Source organism: Varanus komodoensis, unplaced genomic scaffold (assembly GCF_004798865.1).
Source record: "Varanus komodoensis strain SLA01 unplaced genomic scaffold, ASM479886v1 scaffold4, whole genome shotgun sequence".
Classification (NCBI taxonomy): Eukaryota; Metazoa; Chordata; class Lepidosauria; order Squamata; family Varanidae; genus Varanus; species Varanus komodoensis.
Genome location: NW_025335941.1, coordinates 48,482,076 through 48,498,987, shown reverse-complemented (window position 1 = coordinate 48,498,987; position 16,912 = coordinate 48,482,076). Strand labels below are relative to the sequence as shown.

Below are 16,912 nucleotides of genomic sequence, written 5' to 3'. Positions count from 1 at the left end.
CATAAAGATGGCAGTATTTGAGTACAGAATCATAATTGTATTCAAAATTGTTATTTTGAATTAATTACAGTCCAAAGGGCTTATCTTGTATATTTGGTCTAAGATGCAAACCAAAAGAGTGATTGAACTCAGATCTTTTAGTCATTCTGTCCCCACAACAGATGGACATTTTGAGACATTAGTTACAAGATGTATAATGTGGGGATTGAGAATTTTGTTTTTTCAATTGATGCTGTGCATGTCTTAAATTTCACATATGTTCACATCAGCAATGGAAGTCAGAATATGTTCTTAAACTTTCTGCTTTCATTTCATTTAGATTTTCAGTTTTATAGCACTTATACGCCTTTGAACTTTAAATATGTGTCAGCAACTTGAAATGTTAGCACCTTTTCTTCTAGCTTAGCCATATAGTACTTCATATATATTCCTGTAACTGATTATCATGCCTAGAATATGAAGAGCTACTATGAGTTGGAACAAATTTAGGATTAATTCTTCTGGGTTGTACCTATTTTATTAGACCCATTGAAATGACTTAAGTTAACCACTTGTCTCATTTATTTCAGTATGGCTACTATAAATAGGACTGCCATTGACTTTCTCCCTTAAAGTTAGCCATTATCAACCTATCCCACTGATTTCAGTGGGTCTGTTCTAAGTATGACTGAATGCAATTTTGCCTTCTGTACCAACAGCTGCATGAAAAAGTGACCACTGATTTGGCTGACTGTTAAGGACTAATGTAGAGAACTTTCTGGCCATTCTATTCCTTATGCCAAGCTACCTGTGTATATTCTATAGCCATCTTAAATGCCATGTTTCATGTTAGAAAGGTGAGATACAAATCAAATGAAAACAATAGTTTATTAAGTTGATTCCCTGTAATTACCAATCATTATCAAATACCAGTATCAGCAAGGTTGCTTTAGTCAAGTTATCTAATCCTTTTTGTCTTCTTTTGTTAGTGCATTATATTGTGCATTGCTGTAATAGGGAAGGGAGTGAAGAAACTGATTTGCTCTGCAAAGCTTTGATTTATAAGTAGAATAAGATATCTATTAATTGTGCAATGATTAATCAAACATATGGATATGTCAGATAATGTAGAATGTCACCCACACATACTGCATCCTTTATTCACAGATGAAAATGTCCTTCATACTTCACAGTTGGATGAATGCCAGACATAGAGTGGAGGCTCAATGGAAAAAAGGGGATATAACATGTATAAATGGAATCCTTGTCTTGTGCTAGCAGACAAATCCTTAGTTAATTAATGGCCCTGTCCTATGAATGTCTGGGGTGGGGGGGGGTGTTGAGCATCATGTAGTTCTAGCCAAGTCTTTGTTCAGGAAATACCCTTATTAAAATGGATGAATATGTTATTTTAATGACTGCAGGAAACAAGTACTATGCTTCCAATCTTTAAACAGGTGGCATATGGATGCCATCATCGAATGCTTATTTGGATATATGGTCTACTTTTTTGAAGTCTATGTATACCTGCTAGAAAGACTGTATGCATTTCATATGGATTCATTACTATGTATATATTCTACTTAGTCTGATTTTTTGAACTTATCTTTCCTTGAACAGTACATTTTGTGCATGGTTGCACATTTTTAAAAGCCCTAATAATGTCAGAGAATGGGTCTTCCATTTCTGGTAGATCTGATGACTGAGCTGTGATAAGGCCTGGGCACCATGTCTACTAAGACAGGTACATTCATACCTGGTCTACCCCTGCTGTTGTTTCTCAGTGTGTACACCTCGTGTTCAGGGTTGAAGGACATGGTTAACACTGGGAGCAGAGAGCAGATTGACCTACACAGCTTTCAGCTCTCTGCCTGGCCCTGCTGTTCATGCAACACACAATAGATTAAGGTACCTGCAAGTGAAGATTCTTTATTCCCACAATACAAGTGAAAACTCTAATTCCTGTGGTGCTGTCTGGCACACTGCCTCAGTTTCAAACCAATTTGGGGAGAATTTACCCTGGGACCTCCTTCAAGGCCTAAAATTATTGTCTTAAAGATAGATAGATACTACAATTATGCCTCCTAACACGCAATAATTGCTGTTGCAATCAATTTTAGAGTCCCATCTTGATTTCCCTAGAACACCAACAACATTGGACAGAACTGCAGAGTTTTTATATACTATTAGTACATAGAGCCTTCTACAAAGTAGGAATAATGGAGGAGTGGGTATTGTGCAAGACATGTGCCACCCTCACTTTCTCAGCCCTGTGTCCGGCAATACGGGAATACTAATGGTGAGCTTTACCCTCACTCCTTGTAAGGCATTTTTTAAATGTGTATAGACTTAGGAAAAAAAATTAGCAAGACCAGAGTCAGAAAAATCCTGACCTCCTGTCTTTACTGTTACTAGAGAGAGAGAGAGAGATCCTGCCTTTTTTCTCACAAAGAACTCTAAGTGGCTTACATCATTCTCTTTCTGTTCTCAGTCTTATCCCCACAACAACCACCTTGTGAGATGGGTTGGGCTGGGAGTCTTTGACTGTCCCACGGTCACCCATTTGGCTCCATGGCTGAGTGGGGACTAGAACCCAAATTGCCTGAGTCCCCTTCCTGTGCTGTTAACCACTATACCACACTGGCTCTCTTTTCATTGATGGTACCCAGCTGCAAGAAACACCTGGATTTCCAAATTGTTTTTTATGGGGCCACAGTTATTTTCTAACGAAAGCCTGGCAGATAGTTTAACATACCCAGAAGAGTTAACAGATGTGTTAACCATTGCTGCAACTTCATTAACTAAAGACACTAAAAGATGGGAGCGGGCTACTTTCAAAATAAATAGGCAGAATAGTGGCCGTACAGTACATTTTATCATGCATCTTAGGTTCTACAAAGACTGCCTCAAAAAAGAAGGCTGGGAATCTAGAGATTATGGCTCAACCCAGTGAGTCAGTTGCTCTTCCTGGGCCTTTCCTGTGGATGTTCATCAGCATGGATGAAATTTGGAATGGCTAGCCTTATAATGTGACAGTTATCCATCTTTCCTTTCCCTTAAGTTCTTTTTCAGCGTTTTTAAAGTAAAAGCATAGATTTTAAGATGCCAGTGTTAACAGCCCAATCTTATGCATGTGTGCATGTAAAGAAAGGTGTTAGGCCACAAAAGGCCAATCTACCCTTGTCATTGTGGACTGACATGGATTGTTCTTACAAGCAACCTCCCCACCATGTATGCACACACTTCCCAGATGAGCGAAGTGCTTGTGACCTCCCTTTACCTCACCTGTGGGCTGGAAAACAACTCATTGGTTCCCCAAAATGAAAGTGAACTCAGCCAAGGGTCAATGCCAGCTGGAACAGGACAAAAATCAGTGATCTGCCACCAGGCAACTGCCTATTTGCTTTACCCACAGGTTGCCAAGCTGAGGGGTCAAACAGCTGCCCTCACCATCACCGCCCCTTCCAGGTCCACATCCCACCATTTGCATTGCAGCTGAACTTGATGGAATCCCAACCCCATGTTTAATTTCCTGTCCTCCCCTGACTGGACCTTCCTCTTTGCAAGGAATTGGAGAGCTGAGATAGATGGGGGAGAGGCTCATACAGCACCAGGCACTGTTGCCGCTTTCAAAGTGGCACTCCTTGGACATGGAAGAGCCCCCTGTGCTGTTGTCTGCTGCTACCTGTTCCTGGTGAGAAGCTACTTCAGTGGGCCAGTTAAACTGAAGGGCATGCCCCTCCCTGGGGATTAACCTTACTGACCTTCTGCCCTGACCTGAGCCTTGCCCATGTGCCTGGAAACTGAAAGTAGAAATGGGTGATTCTTGCCCCTATTAACAGATGCCTATGTACTCTATCAGTACTTCTTTAAGGATTTTTCCCCTAATATTGGACAAAGTGTTCTCCTTGAATGTACACCCATGAAGCTAGTCTTCCTAACAGATGGTTCTGTAACACTTCACGATAACCAGTCTGGTAAGGCTGGACTACTTCATTTTCACCATTTTTTGCACACAGGCTGATTTTATTTTTCCCATCTCAGTCACTGGATAGACAATTGCAGTTCCATGGTAGCTCAGTACCTAGAAGATTGTTAAGGAATGATAAGGAAAAGCTCAAAAGTATGTGCCTGGACTGAAGAACCAGGCACTTGAATGGCAGATGAAGTTCAGTATAAGCAAGGATAGGGATCCATATTGGATGAAAACAATAAAAACTAACTTTATGTATACTCTGCTATGGTCTGAACTGGTGGTGGCCGACCAGGAAAAGAATTTTGGGGTTTTATAGATTTGTTTGTTTGTTTGTTTGCTTGTTTAGGGGACTTCTATGCCGCCCCATTCGCCGAAGCCTCGGGGCGGCTCACAACCATAGATAGTTTGATGAAAACTTAAACCCAGTGTGAGAGCCATGAGGCAGCCTCAACTTCTTTTCCACATGCTCAAAACTAATTTCTGACATCTGTTTATATGTTCTCTCCTAGATGAATTGGCAATACCTGCAATAGAACTGCAATTTTTCAGCAGAACTGTTAATTTTATAGCTGCTATTCTGCCTATTCGTTTTTCCTAGTCATCATACTAGAATCTAGGGTCAACTCATGAAGCTGATTGGTGGGGACTGACAGATAAAAGGAAGTACCTCTTCATATAGGGCACAGCTGAATGACAAAGTCTGGAACCACACGATATAATGTGCTGGCTTGGTTGGCTTGAAAAGGGGATGATTCAAATCCATGAAGGAGCAGGCTGTCAGTGGCTATATGCTGCCTGCAGCTGCAGAGGCTGCTTGCCTCTCACCGTCACCTGCTGGGAATGCAAGTTGGAGGGCACTGTAATACTCACATCCTGCCCATCGTCATCTCTTGGCCGCCATGGGAAGAGAATGCAGGACTAGGCAGGCTTTTCGTCTGATCTCGCATGGCTATTTGCATTTTCTTGTAGGCTGCAATCTTCTACCAAACTTCCTGGTAATAAGTCCATTAAACAAAATCAGGCTTACCTCTGAGTAGACATGTAAAGGATTGTGCTGCTAACATTATAAAAAGTCACTTTTCTGTACAATTCTTTCTGCACAGCCATTCTCTCATGCAGTCATTCATGCAAAAGAGATGGTGAGCAAAAGAACTACAAATTATACATGTTTTTCACATTAATCTCACATTCTGTATAGACAGGAAAGAATGAACAATTCTATCTAGTATTGTCAACTTGAAAAGTACTTTACAATCTGTATATTATTTGATTACATAACAACCCTACAAACTCAGTCAACTATTTAGTCTTTTATTTGGTGAATGCAGAACAACATACTGAATCCATTGAGGGTCATTTCTTAAATTTGGCACTCAGTACATGGCAAATTGAGTTGGACGATATTGTTTGCAATCTGGCTGAGTGGTCATTAAACTGCTCTGTTGTGTGCTTAATTTGATTTTCAATCCAAACTGAATTTTGGTTGTCATTTTCCATGCTCCTCATAGACAGATTTAATTTTGCCTTGTAAGCATTACAGCAATCAGAAGATTATCTATCTGTGTTTGTGTTATAATGAAGGGTGGCCATATGCTCTTTTTTACAGAGGAGTGTCCTCTATTTGAAGGGTTTGCAGAGGAGTATCCTATATTTGAAGACAACCTTATTGGAAGGGCTGTACTGACAAAGTCCAATGTAAAAATAGAGCCACAAGAAGAGAAAGCAGGCAGTAGTCCTGAAATTAATTGCCTATTTGCAGCACTTCAGCAGCAGGCTGCAGCCTCACAGGTCGCCCAGGAATGGACTTCTGCATGATGATATTTGTATAATTATTTCTACATTTGTATTTGTAAAAAGAGAATAGCATTTATGAAAACCTCTCTTTCCTTTGGCCTTCTTTTTGAAATGCATTTCCTCTCTTTTGGCAATGTATAAGTGACCTCTTTAGCTGTAATGTAAATAACTAAAAGGCCAGGAATAGGTTTCTCTCTGTGAGCTCATAGCAGCATGGAAGGAAGCTGGCTTGGAGTGTTTATGATATTTGCCTCCAGATAGTGTTTCTTTTCCCATCAGATGCATAAGATGCCATTCTGGTAGGGACCTTTTTATTCTAATTGTTTGCTAACATATAATAGTGGAATCAGTTGTCAAGGGAGCCATGTTGGATTAGGCCATAGGGCCACCTGGTCCAGCATTCTGTTCATACACTGGCCAAGCCACTGCACAAATAGGACATTTGTGTTGTGTGAAGAGGTACTTCCTTTTGCCTGTCCTGTTAATCAGCTTCATGAGATGACCCTGGGTTCCAGTATGACGAAGGAGGAAGAAAAAATATCTCCTTTTCCACTTTCTTCATACCCACAAAATTGATTTAATATCTAAAGAAAACAGGTAGCAACTTTGTGAGTTCAGCAGTTTACAAATATAAAATTTAACTGTTTAGATATTTATTAATCAGTGTCCAAGAAGGACATTTTATAATTACTTAATGTGGCTTGAAACATGTGTCCCCTTGACCACTAGATGGCTCTTTCCAATCAGAACTTTAAACTGTTCATTGTAATACTATCCTATTTGTTACTTTAGCCACATTGTCTCCCTACCTGCATAACGTTGCACCTCATGCAAACAATTCGGTTCCACAAAATATTCCCAATAGTGCAAACTTAATTAGACCCCTAGAACAAGAAACTGACATATTCTGGACTACAGAATGTGCATGGTATCGAAACATCAGAGCAGCTCATGATCACTTCAGCCTACAGGGTGGAATCTATCCCTGTAGGCACCGCCTAAAGTCCTGTTGTGCATCTGCAGAAGACTTTCTCTCCTTCACTTACCCTGCTTGTTCAGTTGCAAAGTCATGCCTGACTCTTTGCGACCCCCATGAAGGAAAGCACGCCAGACCCTCCTGCCCCCGCTGTTTCCTGGAGTTCACCCAAATTCAGGTTCATTGCATCAGTGACGCTACCTAACCATCTCATCCTCTGCCATCCCCTTCTCCTTTTGCCTTCAGTATTTCCCAGCATCAGAGTCTTTTCCACTGAGTCCTTCCTCCTCATTAGGTGGACAAAGTATTCAAGCTTCAGCTTCAGTATCTGTCCTTCTAAAGAACAGCCAGGGTTGATTTCCTTTAGGATTGACTGATCTGATTTCTGCACACTCCAAATATCTATAGTGGGAATTTTCCCAATCCTCTTGAGTAGGTTTTGAAGGTGCGCAGGAGATTGCTGTTGTGGTGGGTGGGCAGAACCTCTCAGCTTCCATTAGTGAAATGGCAACTTGATTCCACCCTGAGTGGCCTCAAAGTCTGTGCGGTAAGGAAATGGAGTGACCCAGCCATGGGTTATGTCAAGCGTGCAAAGCATGTAGTCCATAAAGAGGAATGCAGCCAACTAGCCATTTTTGGTGGCCCATTAGGAACTCAATACTCTGTGTTTTAAGAAGACAAACGTAGGAGGACAGGCATGTCAACCATCCCTGAGGCTTGACCAAGGTTTAAATTACTATTTAAGGGGACCACTATTTTATGTGCTGGTCCCCAGCTACTCTTTCAGATGGCTACAGGAGGCATGATTTACCCCCTTGTAATCTGTAATTCTGTCCCCACCACTGCATGGACCACTCTATAGCCGGGCATTTCTCATTCCTTTGCACTTGGTTTGGACAGATTATCTTTCAGTAACAAGTGCCTGCCACCCTCCAAGGCATGACACCCCAGCTGCCCTAGAGGCTGTGTACACTGGAAGCCAAGTGACATAGCCTAACTCTTTAGAATGCATATCTCAGGCAGTGTTAAGGACCATACAAGTATCTTCTTGAACTTCAGCAGGTGTGGTTGGGGGAAGTCCAGGTCAAATAGTCACATGAATCATGCAAAGGCAGCCAAGATTCTGAATGTTTGGTCTGGCGGCTCTTCTGTTATGGTCAAATTACAGGGGAGTGGGCAGGCCCCTTGCTCTACCTTTGTGACAGCTATCTTGGCTACAATTATTAGAAGGGAGGACATAATTGGTAGGTGTGTGTATGTGTGATGGGGCAGAGTGTCCATTATGAGCTCCCATATTTTCCATTCCCTTAATTCAAGCAGTGGGCTCAACAAGCTAGCTCAGACGCCACCCACTGGCATCCTCCAAATGTGTAGAATTAAAACTTCCACATCCTTGACTGTTGGTTTTGCTGGCTGGGGCCAATGGAACTTCAAGTCAATAACTGCTGCAGTTAACCAGGATGGGGAAGGCTGAACTAGATGGTGCATTGCAGGTGGTATGACAAGTTGGGAAGCTTGATTTAGTGTTTCACAAGTGTAGGAAATACAGGAAAACATCCTAATGAGTGTCCCTCCAGAGTCCCTCCTTCTTCCCTATGTGCCCTCCCACCCCTTGAGATCTGAGGCAGAGGTCCTCCTCCGGGAGCCCTCCCTGAAAGAGATGAGGAGGGTGGCTACCTGTAGGAGGGCCTTCTCTGTGGTGGCGCCCTGATTGTGGAACACGCTCCCCAGGGAGGTTCACCTAGTGCCAACACTTCTTTCCTTTCAGCGTCAGGCAAAACCCTTTTTATTCTTCCACTATTTTAATTTGTTTTAATCTGTGGTTTTATATCTAATATTGGATGCTGTGCTACTTTTATTTTTCATTTCATTTTATTGTTGTTGTGAACTGTCCCAAGATATATGTGTGTGTATGTGTGTGTGTGTGTGTGTGTGTATACACACAGTGTATATATATATCTCCTGCCTTATACTGCATCAGATCACTGGTCTTCTTAATCCAGCACTGTAGCCACCAACTGCTGACATCTCTCCAGAATCATCCCTGGAGATGCTGAAGATCAAATCTGGGACTTTCTGCATGCAAAGTATGTACTCTGTTGTAAGCTGTCCAGAGACGTGTAGTGATTGGACAGGTTAGAAATACCCCAAATAAATAAATAAATACTCTGTCACTAAGCTACAGATGTTGTTAGATGCCATCAGCCTCAATCATCCTAGTTGATGGTGAGAGAGCTGCAGTTCAACATCTGGAGACCCACACTTTCCCCACCATGGAGGTACTAGATTCTGACTTTTAAAAGACTTGTGTAGCTTTTAAAACAAGATACTGAGGAGCTCTTGTGGAAGCCATCTTAACTTGATTGCAGGAACATGACATTTAAGATCAAGCTGTAGGAAAAAAGGGAACTGAAATAAGATTGAGTGGGATCCTCTTTAGCATAAGGGCTGAATTTGATTTTAGAGAAGCTCTTGAGGATGCTGGGACCTGAAGGTGAAGGGGTGGACCCAGAAATACAGACCACACTAACTAATGTTAGCTTAAAGCTTTTACTGCCATCAACTAAGCACGAGGAGAAACATTTAAACCATTTAGAATGGGGAAAATCTGCACCAAACCTGGGAAACTCCCAATTTGTGTGGGTGGAAGGACCAGGGTAAGGGTCTTGGTCACAGAGGGCTGGATTTGCCCTCCAGGCCTTAAGTTCCTCATCCCGAAATAAGAGAATAGAGGATTGCCACTGATTATGTGGCAGTAACAGAAGGTTGACAGTGTTACAACTAATCCATTATCTGGCATCCGCAAAATGTACTGCACAAGCTCAGTTTTTTGGCAATCATCCCAAATAAGTGGATAGACTGTTTATCTGCTATGTGAATTCTGCTCTGTTCTAAAAATAATGTCTTCTCAGCCTTTAATTAAAGTCTGGTTCATGCCAACCAGCACATGATGAATTGCCAGCAGCATTCAGTCTATCCAAGAGAGGGAGGGAGGGAGGGAGGGAGGGAGGACTGGTGGCATGGAGCTACATTAACATGCTATTTCAGGTCTCAAATAATGGCATTTACAAGTGGCTGTATCCAACTACACGACAATGCATCAGGGCAACTGCAGCAGCAGCAACAACAAAATGGATGACTTTCCCCCTCAAAGCTTGCCAACAGGATAACTTTCTATGGGCTGACACAGCAGAGATAAATGAGACATGCATCTTCCATTCACATTATTTAATACAGTATTAAAGGCCTAATTTTAGGGCCTCCTGACTGCATCTGGGAGGTCTTACGATTTCCTGGAGCCTAAGCACTGAGGTCTTCCTACCTTGCTGCCCTCCCCTGCAAGGTCATACCTGGGCCTTGGAGTGGGGAAAGGGGTGTGCTGGGTGGTGGGAAGGCTGGAACTGCAAAATTGCTCTAATTCTAGTTGGCAGTTCAGCCTTCTTCCCTCCACCACCCTGGCACTGGATGTGCCTAACAGCATCTGAGTTCAGAGGCTTATAAGCGTCTGCCAGGGAAGCAATGGGACTTTGTCCTTGGTTTCTTCCTCAGTATACATCATAAGAACGATTTCTATCTAACTCTGGGGTGTGCACTAAAAATAAACAGATATAAAATATACATGTTGTTTGTCAGTTCACATTTATTGGTTTTCTTCTACAGGTTCGGAAAGTGTATTAGCTGCATTTCAAAATGCATGATTTTTCAAGGTGGCATAAAACAGATAAGACAATCAAATGCAACCATCTGAAAATACTGAAATAAACACATATAGTATATTCTATAGTATAATATGCATTCTATACTATGGTACAGTGTATAGTTAATATTAATAGCTGACAAATTCTTGAAATGTCAATCTTTTTGTAGCCAAAAAAGCATCCTTTATGTACCAGACAGACACATTTTCAGGTGTACAAATTGGGTCTAATGTAGCTTTGCAGACATGCCCTCAAATGACATGTGAACAGATCCTCAAAAGCCGAAGGCTTTGCCAAGGTGTTAAGGGTATGAGAGCTGGGGACTAGTGGCAAAAGCAAACATGCGGGGGGGGGGGGGGGGGGACTCAGCTACTTTTGGAAGACAGGCAAGCTGAGTGCTCTGAACCCATGGGAATGCAGGCTGCTTACAAAGAGGTCTGAGACCCAAGAGAGGAATCATACCCATGCGGGGTCACAAAGTGCTCAAAGAGACTTGCAGCCAGGAATATGACTCCATAGAAAGACCCACCTTAAGGGAGGGCCTCCATTGCTTGCGTGGCTTGAGAGGGACAGGATGTAGTAGAAAGACAGTTTTGTGACTGACTCTATCATGGTGCAGGGACTACAGTTTATGAAGTATCATGCTATGCAAACCCCGGCTGGAACCGTTACCTTTTTTGGCTGCATGATGCTGCTGCCTGAAGCCTAAGGCAACGCTTGCTTGTTCACACTTTGCATTCAAGCTTGATAATGATGCCTGGGCAGGAGAGCAGGCTCAGTGAAACCCCAGGTTTTGTAGAATTATGAAAAGGGAAAACAAAGTACCTCACCAAAGGCTACTGAATGAATAAAAGCAGGGTGATCATATGGATCACTAACTGGTTACAGAACAGAAGGCAGAGGGTGGGAATAAATGGCAAATTCTTTCAGTGGAGATTTGTAACCAGTGGAGTCCCACTGGGTTCTGTATTAGGACCAATACTTTTCAAGCTATTCATAAATTATCTAAAATTAGGACTAAATAGTGACATGGCCAAGTTTGCTGATGACACTTAACTTTTTAGGGTGGCTAAAACCAAAAGGGATTGTGGGGAGCTCCAAAGAAATCTCTCCAGGTTGGAATGGGTATCAAAATGGCAAATGCAGTTAAATATAAGCAAGTGTAGAATAACACATGTTGGGGCAAAAAAACCCAACTTCAAGTATATGCTGATAGTATCTGAGCTACAAGTGACTGAGCAAGAAATGGATCTGGGGTAGTAGTGGACAACTCAATGAAAATTTCAGCCCAGTGTGCACCTGCTGTGAAGAAAGCAAACTCAACGCTACGCGTTAGAAACAGTGGCTATGGGATGGCCGCCAATCTGGATAGCTTTAAAAAAGGATTGGACAGACACTTGAGAAAGGAGGCTATCAGTGGCTACTAGCCTTGTGGGCCATGTGCTGCCACTTTTACCAGTGGTGCCATGCCTGCATCCACCAGTTGCTAAGGAGCTTGGACAGGCGGAGGTCTTGCCACCATGTGTATGTAGTCCTGGACTAGATGAATCTTTGGTCTGATCCAGCATGGCTTTTCTTATATTCTTAGCACCTCAAGGAGCAAGCCTCCCTAAAACAGCCCAGGGAGGGCTTTTCATGCTGACTACAGAATGCTATGGCGAGAGCACAGAATGGCCATCTTGAAGTGTGAACAGGAGCATGGCACTCTGCCAACTAATGCCATTGACAGACCTTCCTTCCATGAATTCCCTCTTCTATATAACCACCAAAGCTGATCTTTGTATCTCTATGTGGTGAAGTCTGTAAGTTAACTATATATTGTGTGAACATGTACTTACTTTAATGGCTTGGATCTAGACTTAGGCATGGTATAATTGATTGAAACCAGTGGGACAAGCTAGTCATGCCTATCTTGATCCACTGAGAAGACAGAATTGCAGAATGTTGTCTGATGCATTCTGGAAGCTGAAAGCCTTGTTTCTCTGCTGTGCAAGCTATAGCATATTCTTACACTATGGTGGCTGGGGCATTCTGGGAGTTGTATGCTTTTCTTCTATCTAAACATGCAAAGATCATATATCCATTTACTTGAGAGCAAGTTCTGTTGAATCAGAGGGATTTACTTCAGAATAGAATTGCATAAGATTATGTGGATTATATCGAGCTACCAAATAAACAAATAAAAATCCAGTGCCATGAACAGAGCCAGCATAAATTCCACCCAGCATGTCACTACCATTCATGTTTTCATGCACTTCTCTGCCAGCAAAAGCATTCTCAGATTTTAAACATTTGCTATTTATGTCAGATGCAGCTCCAAATTTATTATTGCCTGCCAGGAGAAATTCAGTACATTGAAGAGTGTGAGAATATGTTGGAATTATGTTTGATTTTCTGCCAATAGTACTGTACTTTTCTAAATTAATGCTGCTCTGTTAACAGCAGGCTTTTGTTTTGCACAGAAAAAATGACTTGCATTCTGAGAGAAATCAACTTAAAAGTTCATAGAAGGAACACTTTCTGTCCCCTCCATGAGATGCATCCATTTGTGCTCCTCCAAAGAGGTTCTGGTGCTGTCTTACACGATGGGGGATTGGGTAGAAGTGGCTTCACAGAAGTGAAAAGGAAGGCAATGCTGTTTCCAGAATGAGGCAACCAAAAACCAGGAATATTTAAGCAGACAATTTTTTGTGAGGTAACATGTTACCTCACAAAAAATGACAGGGCTATGCCATTACAGTTTATCTTCAAACTTTGCATAGGTCACAAGAACACAAAGACACATTTTGGATTTTGTTTCCTTTTTTAATAATAAATTGTGCCAGCAGAAGCTTTTGAAAGGCAAATGATAAATAAATAACAGTTAAACTGAGTTCCTGAGGAAGAACCTACCACATGAAAGAATGTCAGATAGATGTAAATATAAAAATGGCATTATTATATAAAAAGTAGTAATACTGAATCTTTCATAAACTGTCACAACACAAGCACTGCATACCTCAGAACACTCCTTTCATACAAATGTAAACAAATACACAGTCGTTTTGTTTAGTTTTAGCCTGATGGATTTATAGGTGTTGTTGCTTTATATATCTAGACAATGGGTACGATATGATAGGCTAAAATGTTAAGGAATAATATGTGAATAACATAAGAAAAATGAGGCTTCAGTTTAAGTAGTTAAAGAAAAACAGTGGAATATTGCCCTCAAATGTTATTGCAATCAATCATTTAAAAATAGGACTGTTAAACTAATCTGAATTAAGCATTTGGAGGGGGGAAATCTATTTAGGTATATATAGAATATAAATGAAGATAGTTATGGCTTAATTATCCTTAGTATTCCATTATCACTTTGAATAATCCATACATTAACATAGCTAATAAAATGCATATTTTTAAAAAATTAAAAAAAAAACATTTTAATGTATGCTTGCATTTGCTAGAGATGAAGAATTAGGTATGGTCCATCATAATATATAGCAATATAATAGACCAAGTATAACCAGGGCCAGCGTCTGAGTACTTCATTTAGAAAACAAAGGCTGCAACCCAAATATATTGACTTCTGTGTATACAGGATTAGGAAAGATCTATTTAAATTGGACAAAGTAATTCACAATTCCCCGCAGCACTGGAGAGTGTCGGTCATTGTTGCCTCAATATGATGTTGATAAATGATACACATCATTATATGGTCATGTGACCACAAGATAGGTATCTCAGAAAAATCTATCTGCTCTCATTTTTCTTACACTGTTGCTATAACTGATGCTCATGTTCACCTGCTGATGCTTTAGAAAATTGCATGGTTTGCCATGCATGCAGTTTCTGTACCTCAAGGTCATCACAGAGAAGCAACTAGAAATGCTGAGATGTGTTGACATCAGTTATAAGGTCTCAGGAATTGCCAAAATTTGGAGTGAGCAGAAAGTGGATCTCCACGTGTTTTAGACTTCGACTCCCTGCATTCTTGCTCATTGCTTTGCTGGCTGGGACTTCTGGGAGCTGAAATCTAAACTGAATGGATATATACCTTCTGTCTCCCCTTAGTTCAAGAGTAGCGATGTACAGTGGTTTGCCATAACCACAATATATAGTCACAATGATGAAATGCTGCATCTGGGGATGAACTACAGTTCAATGACAAAGTACAATACATATAATGTCCCAAGATCTGTGTCTCCAATTAAATAATCTCAGGTAACAGGGCTTGGACGACCTCTGCTCAAGAGAGGTGGCCAAGTAGAGTAGACTACATTGGCTGGGTGGACCCAATAGTCTGACTCAGTATAAAGGCAGTTTCATATGTTCAATACATTCCAGAAAGATACATACATTGTCACTTAATTACCCTTAACTTTCCTGCTCTGAAAAGTCCTATTAATTTTAAGTATAAGAAAATAAGGCTCCTGAATCAAATTTAAGGCACAGAGAATGGAAAAATCCTTTTTCGCAGAGAGATACCATTACTACTGAATTCTATATGGCAAGTTTCAAACAACTGAACACTACATATCATGTACTAGGTAAGTGAACTGTATAATCTTGGGCCACACACTGATTATGAAAGCAATAGTTTGCTATTTATCCTTCTGTGGAAAGATAAATATTTAATGAAACAAATTAATTAGTTCAACCAACATCTTCCTTCCCCTATATACACCACCAATCCCTAATGTGAATTAGAGCGTTGTCTTTTGTTTTACACATAGCGGTGGCACACAATCATAATAGAAAAAACATCCACACGATATATCCACACACAAATTCTAAAGGTCTACAGCTGTAGATCCTCAGTAAAATGGATACACAGGACCTGCCTGTGAATGGCAAGAAAAAGGTCATTTCAAACAGAAAAAATTATCACAGCCCATGCAACATTCTCCACACACCAGTCACTGTAATCACACCCCAACTGCCACTTGCTCACACTCCGATTACACTAAAATTCCAAAATTGTTTTAAAAAGGGAAATAAAGCAGCTTCAAAAATTATATAGGAAATGAAATTATTCTGAAATGTGGAAACACAGACCTACTTTATATGACACAGCAACCCACCATCGCTTAATTTAACCATGGGCGCCACCATGACATGCCATGTGCCTGAAGGCACCTAGCTTGCTATGCCATGCAAACTAAGTTGGTAGTGGTTATATGTGGCTTTAACAACCCACATGTAACCCCTGCTTTGTTTCAGGGTTATTTGAGGATTGTCTAGCCCTCCAACAGCCCCTGCTACCTTTGTCTGCACAATATGGCAAGCCAGGTGCTTGCAGCTGCCCTGCACAACACAACAGTTCCCTTGGGTAAATTAAGCCATGCTGCATTGTTGTGAAGTGAGAACAGGCCCATACACATAAAGGTTACGGGATGAAGAAAAACAGCACTAGCAAATTTAGGACATTAGACAGTTCTCTTATTAAACATTATTGCACAGAGACCTTTAATTACACGTTCTTCAATCTTATGCATTTTCCTAAAAATGTGACATAAGTGCGCTGGATTAAAAAAATTATACAGGAGAAAATAGGAACAGCAGCATGATTTGTCAAAATTAATCCCTATAATTTAGTAGGAAAAACACAACCCTGCTATAAACAAAAATAAGTGCTCTTTGCTCACTTAAAAAAATAGCACAATGCTGTGGAAGCATGTCAATGCTTGAAGCATGGAACACTGACCCAGAAGGAAAAGTTGGTTAAGAAGGGCAACACACCAGCCCTTGGAAATTATGGTGAAAATCTAGGTTTCAAGTGTACTCATCAACATACCTATTTACAATGTTAAACAGCCTAAAATCAGAACCAGCTTGCACTTAGAACCTTGTTTGCAAGTCTTTGCCTTTCCAGACTTGCATTAATCTCATCTAGAACTTATGTTAACTAAAGACTATATACGGAAGACCCTAAATTTATGAAAGAAGTGTTGGGCTTTGTTTTACACATATACAGGTTGACAGGCTCCAGTCTGATCCAGCCCATCTTTGCTTTCTACATCAGAGTTCTCTGACTGGCTTACTTCTAGCCCAGAAGGCTTTGGGTATCTGAATGGGTATCCATTGTCATCAAAGAACCTTCGGAAAGTGAACTCGTAGAAGGCATGTTCTGTGTGTTTGCCACTAGAAGAAGTCTGTGGGTCCCATGCCCTGGTGCTATCTTCACTAGCATCATCTGAAGGACCATCTTCCTCAACTGGATCAAAATTGGAGGTGTCCATTGGATGACTGATTTTGGGGACATAGGGAGCTGCCTGCCTGCGGATATCAGTGGAGAAGTCTATGGAGTCAAAGAAAGGATGAACCTTGATATCATCTGCTCCATTTCTTCCAAGCCGCTCTTCAGCCGCACAACACAGTTTTGTGATAAGATCACTTGCTTCAGGACTAAGTTTGACCTGGGAGGGAATGTGCAGAGTATTCTCCCAGTTTATCACCTGAAAGGAGAAACATGCAATTAGCATTCAGTACTATTCCTCCTGAAATTTA

General features: G+C 41.1%; 1 protein-coding gene across 7 annotated transcripts in view; it reads right to left on the bottom strand.

The window, feature by feature from the left end:
• Window positions 1–16,912, bottom strand: part of LATS2 (large tumor suppressor kinase 2) — a 65,841-nt gene that overhangs the window by 1,764 nt on the left and 47,165 nt on the right. For 5 of the 7 annotated variants that reach the window (XM_044441937.1, XM_044441935.1, XM_044441933.1 and 2 more), the window contains one exon: window positions 13,208–16,860. In XM_044441937.1, coding sequence (XP_044297872.1) covers window positions 16,366–16,860 — 495 coding nt within the window. In that variant the 3' untranslated portion in view covers window positions 13,208–16,365. Of the gene's footprint in view, window positions 1–13,207; window positions 16,861–16,912 lie in introns of those variants that run through there. The other 2 variants (XR_006415889.1, XR_006415890.1) reach the window with 2 other exon arrangements.